Source organism: Rhinolophus hipposideros (assembly GCF_964194185.1).
Source record: "Rhinolophus hipposideros genome assembly, chromosome: 16".
Classification (NCBI taxonomy): domain Eukaryota; kingdom Metazoa; phylum Chordata; class Mammalia; order Chiroptera; family Rhinolophidae; genus Rhinolophus; species Rhinolophus hipposideros.
Genome location: NC_138062.1, coordinates 57,166,298 through 57,179,270, shown reverse-complemented (window position 1 = coordinate 57,179,270; position 12,973 = coordinate 57,166,298). Strand labels below are relative to the sequence as shown.

Genomic DNA, 12,973 nt, shown 5'->3' with positions numbered 1-12,973 from the left:
CTGTGCAGGGGCCGAGGAGGAGGGAGCGTGCGGCCAGGCCTGAAATGAAGACTCAATACGTGCTGCCTTGCTACCCGGGGAAAGCTCCCCACACTGCTCCTGCAGGGGGGTCTTTGAGCCACACAGCCGTCCTCACTGTGGGGTCGGGCACAGCTCCTGCGGACCCCTGAGGAGCGGGAGTGCACCAGGGGCCATGCCACCCTCTTGTCACCACGAAGCCTCCCACAGTCCATTGCTCACTCTGTTGCTTAGTGTGCCATGTGGCCCCTGGGGCCTGCGCGGTCCTCCTCCCGGGGGCCGTGAGTCTGTGTGACTAATAACAAACCGTCGTCCACCCCGTCTAGTGTCTAGGTGTCATGTGTTCAGCCATCCCTGTAACCCTAGGGTGGGAACAGCCCTCACGGACAGGCTGGCGCGACACAACGACAACAGGGAGACGAGGAGGAGGATGTAAAGCGACAGGAGGGTGGCAGCCGGCTGCGTGACACGGGCCCGAGGTCACGGGGAACCAGAAAGGCCCCTGAAAAAACTGTCCCTTTAGGAAAAGAACACCACATTTTTTACTTTCCATCAAGTCATTCAGGTCTTTTGTGTTCACACTTCCCGTAAATGTGCTTTTCTGCCACAGGCAGCACAGACCTCCCTCTCCTCCTAGTGTCGCTCCGGCCCAGGCCTTGGAGCTTTAGGCGCCATCTCCTTGGTCCTCCCTTGTCCCTGGCCTCTGTCTCCACATTTGCACCCCCAGGATCTTAAAGATGTCCCAAGAAACACTGACCAGAGAAGATGGCACCCCAAAGAGCAAATGGGACCCCAGGGTGCCACTTCTTATGGAACCCTCCAGGGGTGGGAGAAGCCAGGACCTACATGGGGACACTGACTGTGGCCCCGAAGGTGAAGCGGATTCTGTCAGGGGGGTGCTGAGCGATGGAGGCTCACATCTGGCCCACCGCTTGACACGACTGGCTCCTATGTAAAAAGAAAGGTTTGGAAAGGCGATTCCTTTCCCCCAACCTCGTGGTATTTAAGTTAAAAGTAGCCATCTCTGTCTGGGCGAATCTGTTGAGTTGACATCAAGGTCATCATGACAGCAAGGACACATGGTCACCTTCTTCCTACGTAGAAGTCACTACAAAGAGAATGGACACCACTAGCAGCCTCCAAAAGAATAACTTTCTCTTTTTTGCCTTGAGGAGTTACTAGGAAGGAAAACTGATTGAAGAAGCTGGGGGAAGGAGCCATTGAAGAAGTGTTTCAGGTGGAGGGCACAGCCTGTGCAAAGGCCCTGGGGCAGGACCGTGCCTGGTGTGTTGGAGGAACAGTGAGGAGGCCCGTGTGGCTGGAGCAGTGATGAGGGGGAGAGAGGGAGGTGGTGAGGGCAGGGAGGGGGCGGGGGAAGTCATGCAGGGACCTGTGGGTCGTTTCCATGACACTGGCTACTACTTGGAGGGAAATGGGGGCCCTGGAGGCTTCTGAGAAGGCAGGTGCCAGGATCTGGCTTAGGTTCTAGTGGGATCACTCTGGAGGCTGAGGGCTGATTAGTAGGTGGACTCGACAATCCACGGGAGAGATGGGAAGGATGGTGAAAGGTGGCCATGGTGGTGAAGGTGGGACAAGTGGTCTGATTCTAGGTTTCTCTGAAGGTGAAGTCAAAGAGCATGGGGCGGTGAGGAGCAGGAGGGGGCAGGAAGCAAGGATGAGCAGGGAAGATGGCGGGTGTGGAGTGGGGGCGGGGTCCAGGCAGAAATGCCCTTGGGGGAAGGGGGGTTCACGGTGTGAGGGATGTAAACATAAAATGAAATAAAATAAAACTATTAAAAAAAAAAAAAAAGAAATGCCCTTGAGGAAACAGCTGTCCTGCCAGGAGCCTGGTGGGGCAGGCAAGGTACTGAGGGGAGAGGGGATACTGAAGTAACAGTGGTCCAGCCAAGGCCACTGCTAGAGGCATTTGCCACGTAATTTGGAGCAACAGCTGGGCAAGCGACCCATCCTGTAAGCTGCCGCTCTGGCCAAGCCCTAGCTGGTCTGCAAGTGACACCTTTGTCATTATGCCTGCCTATGGTGGGCCACCAACTGAAGGATAAAGGATCTTTGACAATTTGTGTTTCTTGATTAAAAAGCCATATAAACCTGAATATAATTTAAAATCAGGGCGTCCTCCCAGGGTTTGGAAATAATAAGTTTGTTTTAGTAGACAGTGGTCACCTCCCTGTGACAGTGACTCAGTGAACCACTGTGGGGTCCCTGAGTCTGCCAGGGTCGAGGGGGGGCTTCTGCAGCTGGGATCTGGGGATGGCAGGGAGGCAGCGCTGGGAGGAGCCCGGGCACCTCCACTGAGTGTAGTTGGGGACCTTGACGGAGGCTTCCCAGGCTGGGCAGCATGGCTGCTACACCCGAGTGGAGGCCACAGCGACACCCCGGTGGGGAAGGAGCTTTCACCCCCAGAACCAGCCTCTTCAACTCCTTCCTCTGAAATAACGATCCCTCGTTTTCATGCCCCCAGATCACACGTTCCCATTTGGAAGACCACTCGAGGCCTCCGTCCTTCAGCGGGGTTTTCCGCATCAGGCTGGAAGTTTCCTTCAACTTACAGACCCCCTGGGTCTGAGCCCCCCAACTTGAGGGCAGCACAGGAAGCACCTGAGGGACCCCAACGTCAGCTGGGTCTGGAGGGCACCGTCCAGCCTTCCTGGGCTTTGGACATCACGCCACCTGCGCCCACCCCAAGGCAGCACACCAGGAGGCAGTCATGGATCCAGAGGTAACCTCTGTGCTGGGTTCCTGGGCAGACAGGTTCGCTCTGGGCGGCTTTTCTCACGCTTGTCAAAGTCCTCACCACCCAGCTCCCCGGAGTGATTTCTTCTCGTTCCTTTTGTCTCCGTGCTCAGCACAACCCAGGGCCGGGGGGACATTGTGACTAGGGCCTGGGACGCCACCAGGAGAACCAGCCCTCAGGGCGCCCCCCAGTCAGACTCTTCTGCCCTGACGTTGGGCTGACGAAGCTGGACTGTGGCCAGCTGTCCGACACTACAGCATCTCAGCTGGGGACAGCTCCAGTGACAACTGTCATGCGTGCGTATGGCCAGCCGGCCACAAGGTAAGCTCAGTCAGCTGTGACGGTGACAAGTGTCAGCAGGACACACTGCCCACCTGTGAGGCAGGTCACACTCTTTCCCTCTCCCCTTCCTCCCGCTCAGTGTGCATGGTTGACTCTCTAGAAACATTCTCTTTCCACTCCCTTTGACTCCAAATCACCAAGCCCAGCTCCTCCTCCTCAGCTCCTGATGGAAGGGGGAGACCCAAGCACAGATCCACAGGGAGAAAACTGATGCGGAGGTTTTCTGCTCGGAGAGTCAAGGCAGGAATGTAAACAGGCAGGGAAGCAGCCAAGGCTGTCAGCCTCCCAGAGCAAGTGTTAGAACACCAGGAGCAGCCCTGCAGCCAGACACCAGCAGCTCATGCGTTTCCCAGACATTTCAAAGGAGCCAGGCATGCGCGCTGCCTGCCTGGGGCGTGCGCCCCCATCCTGCCTTCCTCACACGCCTCTCCTCAGGGCTGACCGAGCGCCAGGCCGCAGGCTGTGACATGTCCGCATGTGTCTGCTGACAGCCGAAGAACGCCTGTCCCTGTTGAAGAGACTGTCATTCTGCAGATGTTCCTACCCAGGGCACTCGGAGTTTAAGGCTGAGAAAGGGAGTCTTCCCTCTAAGCACTCACTGAAGATTTTCCCTCCCCAGATGGGCCATCTGGCGTGGCCACGACCCATCTAGTCTGGGGGTGGGGTGGGCACCTGATGTAGTTTTGTTTTTTCTCTCAGACAGGTGTGAGGCTATGACCCCCAGTGAGAGCCTCTGAGGCTGAGGAGCGTACAGCCCGCATGCGTGTGCCTGGAGCAGCCAGTCATACCCGTGTCAAACCATAAACCCAGAAGTTTCTGGGCTTTTCCCCAGCTGGGCTGCTGCCCCAGAACCTCTGCCTTTTGAGCAACACTTTGAACATCATCCAGTAAAAAAGTCTTGATGGGGTCACGGGATTGTGATTGACTAAAGGGGACTTCTTTCTCTTTTATGTTTTAACTCTCAAGAGAATTGAAAAGATTTGGGATCAAATCACAACCTAAGTAGCTGCTCGAGAAGCATTCTGGCATCAGTGGCCTGTCCTCCTTTTAAAACGCCGAACAAATTTCCAGTTACATGTAAAGTTGAATTGAAAGCATTTGGAGAAGTAAGGGAAAAGGGAGGAGTGTGAGGAGACCAGAACTTTCCTTGTCAACTATTCCAGGAAATAGACTCTTAGCCAGTTACCTCCTCCAGCGCCCTCCTTCCCCACAAAGCTGCCCAGAGACAAAGACGTTTGTCACCTCCTGGCATGGAACCCAAGATCACAGTTTCCCCAGAAGGGGAAGGAGAGAGATCTCACACAACCCACATCAGTAGGAATGAGCTACTTTGCACGTTTCTCAAGTTACCTTCCCCCCTTCCACCCCAAATGCTGATCACAGGAAACTTCGCTAAGACTCTTTATGGTATCCCCAATCCTGTGTCATCTTTTGTTATTGTTGCTTGTTTTAGTATTAATTTTGTTTATAATGCTTGTGATTCGCCAGGCATTGCTGGAAGTATGCCACGTATATTCAATAATCTCATCCCCGTACCACGCCCTGAAGAGGTAGGTGCTCTGATTGTCTGTCTGCCTCCATGACTGGGAAACCTGCCCTCCTGTCCCCTACACTGCAGAAGGGCATTTTGCTGGATGTAGACCTCTGGCTGGGCTTCTCCCCCACTTTCAGCACTTCAGAAGTGTCATTTCATTGCCTTCACTTGTTTTTATAAAATGCCTGTGAAGGGACACGCACAGCAGGGCAGACCACCGGGCCAACACACACTTACATGGCTGTTGAGTAAACCGCTTTTGTGTGATGTAATCCCTTCGCTTTTTTGGAGGTTTTCAATCGCCATTTCAAGCTAAAGAAAATGTGTGCAGAAACAAAACAAAACAAAATGAAAAAAAAAAAAAAGGAAATCAGATGGTTAGCATCAGCCAAGATTTGTTTTTATTAATATCCAAATAATGATTCAAGCACCTACAAAATAAAAACAAGGCTTGACACAGGCAGCGGGCGGGTTAAGTGGGGACTTGAAGCAGCAGCCGGGTGTGTTAGTTACATGCAGGTGAGCCCAGAGCTGAGGGACACGAGAAGCGGATGAAGTTCGACTCTGAACACTGGCTGTTGAATTGAGCACAAGGCCTGCACACACACGTGCACAACATCCACACTTAGTCGCTGCATAAGTTCAAGTGTAAGCAGAGCCAGCAGAATAATCGCCCGCTGCTCCCCACACTTGTCGTCTGTTGCTAGGGAGAATCAGCCGACCAAAAGACACCATGGACAGTTGGTGGCACTGACTTCCGGGCCAGCCTGTACCCTCCTGGATGCTTCGGGAATACACCAACAAGGCTAAAGACCCAGGTCCTGCCATCAGAGGTGTAAGACCATGGGGCCACTGCGCATGTCACAGAGATAAGTTCCTGAATGTGTATGAAGCATGAGCTGTGCAAAGAGGGTTATAGAGAAATGAATGTAGTCACAGAGGAAAAGTCACGTGGCAGGCCAGGGAGGCCTTCTTGGGGGAAGGGGCTTCTGAGTTGGGTTTTAAGGACCTCATGGAGGTGGGGAACTGAGGTGGTGCCACAGGTCTACACAAAGGAACAAACACCCAATTATGTGTGGCTACCATCACATTTGTATGTGCTGAATTTGACCCTGATTTGTACTTGGAAAATGGAAATTTAAACTCTGCTGCATTCACCATGACAGAGAACTGCAATGCAAGGAAACGAATCTAAAGTATATGCCATTTGTCCTCAAACACACGAAGACTTCAGTGATGCTTCTGCAAAAAGCAGGCTGAACGTGTATTCCAGAAAGCGCAGCTGGACTGGCTTCCCGGAGCTGAGTTCAGAAATGAGAGGGTTACTGCTTCTCCCATCACCCTTCTGATTACTGTTGTATGTGTCCACTCTCACCACTTCTATTCAACATTATACTGGAAATTCTGGCCAGGGCACTTAGGCAACAATAACAAATAAAAGGTACACAAATAGGAAAAGAAGAAATAAATGACTTCTCTTTGCAGATGGCATGATCTTAAATATAGAAAATACAATATAGAAGAGCAACAAAAAATCAATTAGCACTCATAAATGAATTCACAAAAGTTGCAGGCTACAAGATCAACATACAAAAATAAGTTTATTTCTAAGCAATGAACAATGTGAAAAGGAAATTAAGGAAATTAATTATTGTCAATCCCATTGACAATAGCATCAAAGAGAATAAAATACCTAGGAATAAATTTAATGAAGGAGGTGAAGTACTTGTACACGGAAAACTATAAAACATTGTTGAAAGAAACTAAAGATGACCTAAATATACAGAAAGACATCCGATGTTCATGGATTGGAAGACTTAATATTATTAACGCGGCAATACGCTCCAAATTGATCCCTATCAAAATTCTCTATTGAACTTCCAACTGCTTTTTCTGAAATGGACAAGTTGATCCTAAAATTGGTATGGCATTGCAAGGGACCCCGGTAGCCAAAACAATCTTGAAAAAGAAGAACAAAGTTGAAAACTCACCCTTCCTGATTTCAAAACTTACCACCAAGTTATAGTAACTGAAATGGTGCAGTACTGGGATAAGAACAGATATGTAGATCAATGAACTGAGAGTCTAGAAATAATCCTATCCATCAATATGGTCAATTGATTTTTGACAAGCATGTCAAGACCATTCAATAGAGAAAGAGTAAACTTTTCAACCAACAGTGTTGGGATAATTGGACAGCCACATGCAAAAGAATAAAGCTGGATACATTATACCATATACAAAAATCAACTCAAAATGCATCAAAGAACTAAACGTAAGAGCTAAAACTATAAAGTTTCTAGAGGAAAACATGAGGTAATCATGTAAAACGAAGTTATCTTCATGAACTTAGATTTGGCAATGGATTCTTAGAAATGGCACCAAAAACACAAACATAACAAAAGAAAAAAATTAAGATAAATTGGACTTTATCAAAATTAAACTTCATTGCAACAAAGGACACTATCAAGAGAGTGAAAAGAATCCCACAGAATGGTAGAACATATTTGTAAATAATATATCTGAAAAGGGTCTTGTATCCAGAATATATAAATAACACTCATAACTCAACAACAAAAAGACGAATGACCCAATTAAAAAAACGGACGAAGGACTTAAATAGATATGTCCCCAATAAGCACATGAAAAGATGTTCAACATCATTAGTCATTAGGGAAATAGAAACTAAAACTACAGTGAGATACCATTTCATACCCACGAGAATGGCTGAGAAAGAAAGAAAGAAAGAGAGAGAGAGAGGGAGGGAGGGAGGCCGGGATGAAAGGAAGGGAAGAAGGAAGGAAGGAAGGAAGGAAGGAAGGAAGGAAGGAAGGAAGGAAGGAAGGAAGGAAGGAAAGAAGGAAGGAAGGAAAGAAGGAAGGGAGGAAGGAACGGAGGAAGGAAGGGAGGAAGGAAGGGAGGAAGGAAGGGAGGAAGGAAGGGAGGGAGGAAGGGAGGAAGGAAGGAAGGAAGGGAGGAAGGGAGGAAGGAAGGGAGGAAGGCAAGAAGGAAGGAAGGGAGGGAGGGAGGAAGGGAGGGAGGGAGGAAGGGAGGGAGGAAGGAAATAACGATGCTGGCGAGGATGTGGAGGAATTGTAAGTAACCCTCATACATTGGTGGTGAAATGAACAGTGATTCAGCTGCTGGGGAGTCCAGCAGTTCCTCAAAAAGTTAAATATAAACCCAGTTAAACCATGTGACCCCGCAATCCCACTCCTAGGTATGTACCCAAGAGAACTGAAAACAGGTGTTCAAACAAAACTGGTACACACATGTTCACAGCAGCATTATTCATAACGGCAAAACAGTGGGAAAATCCAAATATCAATCACAGACAAACGGATAAACACAACACGGTCCATCCACACAATGGAATATTGTTCATTCACAGAAAGGAGTGAGGCACTGACAATTGCTACAATATGGATGGACCTTGAGAACATGCTTGGTGAGAGAAGCCAGACACACAACTCACAGTGTGTGATTCCATTTATGGGCAACGTCCAGACCAGGCACATCCACAGAGACAGGACGTGGGTTAGTGGTTGCCAGGTGCTGCGGGAGTGGGCACTGAAGGGCGACTGCTAACTGGTACAGGGTTTCTTTCTTTCTTTTTCTTTCTTTCTTTTTCCCCCCTCAAATTATATTGGGGAATATTGGGGAACAGTGTGTTTCTCCAGGACCCATCAGCTCTAAGTGATCCTTCAATCCAGTTGCAGGGGGCGCAGCCCACCCTGCCATGTGGGAATCGAACCGGCAACCTTGTTGTTAAGAGCTCCAGCTCTAACCAACTGAGCCATCCGGCCGCCCCCAGGGTTTCTTTTTGGGATGAAATGAAAATGTTCTGGAATTAGGTAGGATAACGGTTGTACAACATTGTGGATATACTTGATGCCATTGAACTGTACACTTTTAAATGCTTAAAATGGTGGATTTTATGTTAGGTGAATTTTACCTCAATAAAAACCATATAACTAATTAAACAATCCATTAGTGTCTCTCACAACCTCGCAACAAGAACGGATCTTTTACTCACACGCATGGTTTTAACATCATGCACTGGTCACTTGGAAAATATTAGTTCACTGACTTTGCAGATCTTCCAAATGTCGCCACATTTCATTACACCGTATTGAAAACTCACGTTTGTTAATCTCACTACCAACCTCATTGGAAAGATACCAGTTTCTCAAAATTCTTTTTTTTTTTTTTTGGTTGAAAATGTACTGGCAACAAAATGTGTCAGTTGTTTTCCTGGATACATCAGGCTCCCCCGTTCATTTCTGAGAAAATGCCTGCCCCCTTTCCCAGTCTGAATAATCATCATTTGTCTGTTATTCTTTCAAGCAAGAACGGCGTTTCAAGAAAAACATGGCTAGTTCTGCTCACAGCTCACTTGTACAGCGTCTTCTCCTCAAGATGGGCAGGCCGCTAAAGAGCTCTTTGTCACATGGAATATTATAAAGATGTACACTCAGAGATTGAGATTTCGTTAAATTAATTGTTTTTACGGCTTCACCAAGGACCTTCTTACGTGGAACAGGTGTTTGATTTCTCTGTTCTTTTTCTTTTTTACTGTGAGCACATGCTGGTGAAGGATACAGTGACTTCCAGGAGAGTGTGATGCCTCTGCCTTGATTCCTGCCTTGACATGTGCCCACCTATTTCAGTGACGTCCATTTTGCACAATCAGTGCAAGTGTTGACACTGGGAAAACGGCAACTAAAGGCTTACTGTTATTATGAAAACAGTTTTGATCTTGTGGAACCCCGGAAAGGGTCCTGGGGACACCCAGACGTTTGCTGGACATATTGAAGACTTCTAAAAATCATGGAGTTATGAGTATTGAGAAAAAGAATACAGATTTGCTGTATAAAACCATCCTTAAAAACCCATAGCTATTAAATAGGATCTGAACAAGCCCGCTGATACAGAAAATTAACTTAATGTACAGTGGAACCTCGGAAGGTGTTCATTGTGTTTTCAAATTAAAATATCACTTAAGCATCTGAAAGCGATGAAGGTCAGGAAACCACCACCAGCACCTTAAGGCCAGATGGGAAGGTTGATGCCCACAAGTCAGGACTGAAGGTGCACTGCGCACGCGCCTCCAGCAGAGGGCGCTGCGGCACCATCTCCCAACACGACTTGGAAGGCAAGCTCAACATCCTTGAAAAAAGGGGTATCTTGCACTAGAACTTGAAGTCTGGGGGCTTCCTTTCAGACCTGACAAAGGGATTCTTATTGTACAAGTACATATGTCTTGCTCAGTCTTCTTGGTGGCTGGAGAAGTTAGGGTTCAATCTTTAAATATGCTTAAAATTAAAACTAATTTAGTATTTCACTAGAGTTGTTTTAATATTTTAAAATGTTTACCTAAGTGCTACATGCATGCGCACATGTCAAACAGCATGGAAGAGCCAAGGATGGACTCGGTGGTGCCCCATCCCCACCCCAGGCCCAGGTTGCGTTCCGTACAATAATGTCTGTCTCCTTCACATCTTGGTATTACATATATGTTTGTGCACCTATTTCTTGACTCATAAGGCACTTAAGTTTTCTTTTTGACTTGCTGCAATGCAGCATGTATTTCTTTTTATTGGCCATTTAATACCATGTGTTTCCGCTACATTAATTAACAGAATGCCTGCTTTAGGAGGTCAGTTGGACGGGGAACAGAAAATGAATAAGGACTTGCAATCAGACATAGTGTCTCAAGGACCTAATGTGGTACCAGATAGCAGGCGTGTTTTAATAGCTACCAAGTATATTAAAATTAGCCAATTATTTTAAAAATTTTAAATAAAATTTTAAAATTTCTTTCATGTATAGTCCTAGCAAGATTCTACCTAGCTTAAGGACTATATTCGTGCCTCTTAGAGAGGGTGGAGGTTTTACTTCTCCTCCAAGTTTATTAGCATCTACCCAAATGGCCATCCGATTTATAGCATAATAACCTCGTTAAAGGACATGCCAGACAGGGTTTGTCCCTGCAAAGAGCCAGCAATAATCACTGTCGAAGCAACACCCGCATCTCCAGGCTGAGTCTGTCTTAATTGGATATCGGGACCATGTCTTCTGGGACTAGAAGTGCGAAGGGGTGGGGATGTTCCCTGGAAAGCAGGGGGAGAAGTGGGGACAAGAGCAGAAACCTGCGATAGCTAACCCTCTGTCCTAAAACACAGCTTAGTTATGTGACCATAGAACAAGGAAGTAAAAGTTTAAATGTTGTATGAGCAACCTTTTGGATCTTTAAAGAAAATGGAGAGTATTTTAAAAGAAGGGAAGCAGCCCATCTGGAATTCTGAAGGTAGGGACATAAATCATAGAATTACATCTGGAGAAAGGGCCACGTAGGAAGGGCCACAGTTAAGGGCCAAATAGGAAGACGGGGAGAACAGTGGGCTCATTGCTGGGCGAGGGGGAGGCTGGCTTGAGGAAAGGGGGCATTTTTAATGTTTGTCCATTTTTATTTTGCTAATGAAACATTTTAAAATTACGTAAGTAATATTATATGTGGTTGCTGTACAAAAATCTGACTAGGTCAAAGGCATATAAGTCTCTGTTCTGGGCCAGGACTGGGATGTGGCTAAAGAGGCACGCAGGGCAGAAAACTTAAGGAGACGCTCTGCTCAAAGTTGTGCCAAGGCAGGGTCGACCCCTGAAATATGGCACCCTGGGCACGTTGCCCCCTGGGTTGTGTCAAGGAGATTCAGTCTGGGCTGAAATGACAAGAGGAAATGTCTCAGTTTAGTGTCTCTGCTCCATGAAGTCCAAAAAAAGTTCAACAGAAAAAGTTTTTATCAAAAACTCACCATTTGGGCAATTCACTTTTAAGATTTAGAATACTGATGAAAATTTAAACACAAATAAAGACTCAAGAAAATCTGTCACCCAGTCTGAAATCACTCGTTGAGGTTGTAGATGGTGATTCACACTGGTCTTTATGCTCTCTTTTCAGATTAACTTCAAGTCCCAAAACTCTGACATAAAAGAATTGGCAGATGTCAAATGTCAGATCCAGGAGCCATATTTTATTTCTGTTGCAGCCTCCGGACCGTTTCTGTTCTTGGCTCCTGGAAAGTCCCTCGGATCTCTGCTGTATCCTTGAGAGATGTTCCCACGCCAAAAACAAGCCAATAAACACCAACAGAGCAGATGGAGTCAGGGATCAGATTCTCATCCAAGATGATCACTCCCCAGGGGCTTTCATGGGTGTGTGGGTGTGTGTGTGTGTGTGTGTGTGTGTGTATGTGGAAACACATCCCGTTAATGGATTTCCAATTGACTCAAACACTTGATTCTTCAGAAGCAACCCAGATGACAAACCACAGTAGCCAGGTGGCCTGGGGTTTGAGCTGCACATTTGCCTGCAACCAAGATGGTGTGGACGAGAGAGAACACTGCTGTTTGTCAGTAAACTTGTTACCTGCAATCTTAGTATTTTCTACTAGTATAAATTGATGCAGTTTGCTAGCATCGAACCTGTCATATTCGTAAAAGTTAATGCAGTCTGTGAAAAACACTTTCTGATCAATAACAGCTCTAAACTTAGGTCTACCCAGCCTGTCCTCTGAGGGAGAAGCATGTCTGGTCTCTGTGGCACCTCGATCCGGCAAAACATCGCAGCCTCTAGCAAACAACTGATTTCTCTCCAGGCCTGTCCTTGGAGGCAGATCCTGGGGAATGAGTACTCTGGACACAGAAAGAGAGAGAATAGCAAGACTTAGGGACCTCTCTGATGTCAGGGTGATGCCAAAACACACCCAAAAGAACAGGGATGAGACTACAACATTACCTTCTATTTCAGGAGACTAACCCCACGCCAAAAGAGGAAGTTATTTTCTAACTGAAAATCAATCAATTAATCCATCATATTAACAGTCTAAGAAGCAAAAACTCATGATCATATCAATGAAGAAGAAGCATTTGAAAAAACTCAACATCCAAATGATAAAGACTCAGAAAACTAGGACTAGAAGGAACTTCCTCAACTGGAAGAAGGGCATGTATGAAAACCTCAGCTAACATCATACTTAGCAGCGAAAACCTAAAACATTTCCCCCTAAGCCTAGGAACAGGTCAAGGAGGTCCACACTCACCACTCCTATTCAACATAGTATGGGAGGTCCAGCCAGTGCAAGAGCAAGGAAGAGAAATAAAAGTCACACAGATTGGAAAGGAAGAAATAAAATTATTCCTATTTGCAGACAACGTAAAACTCCTAGAACTAAAAAGGGAGTTCCACAAGGTTGCAGGATACAAGGTCAACAGCAAAAAATCAACCGTATTTTCACATACCAGCAATGAACAGTTAGAAACAG

General features: G+C 46.8%; 1 protein-coding gene across 12 annotated transcripts in view; it reads right to left on the bottom strand.

Annotated features, from left to right (window-relative positions):
* RFX2 (regulatory factor X2) overlaps window positions 1–12,973 on the bottom strand; it is a 93,580-nt gene that overhangs the window by 19,763 nt on the left and 60,844 nt on the right. For 6 of the 12 annotated variants that reach the window (XM_081076089.1, XM_081076087.1, XM_081076091.1 and 3 more), the window contains one exon: window positions 4,887–4,961. The exons of the other annotated variants lie outside the window; for them this stretch is intronic. In XM_081076089.1, the coding sequence (XP_080932215.1) occupies window positions 4,887–4,961 (75 nt within the window). The remainder of the gene's footprint in view (window positions 1–4,886; window positions 4,962–12,973) is intronic. 12 annotated transcript variants of the gene reach the window in all.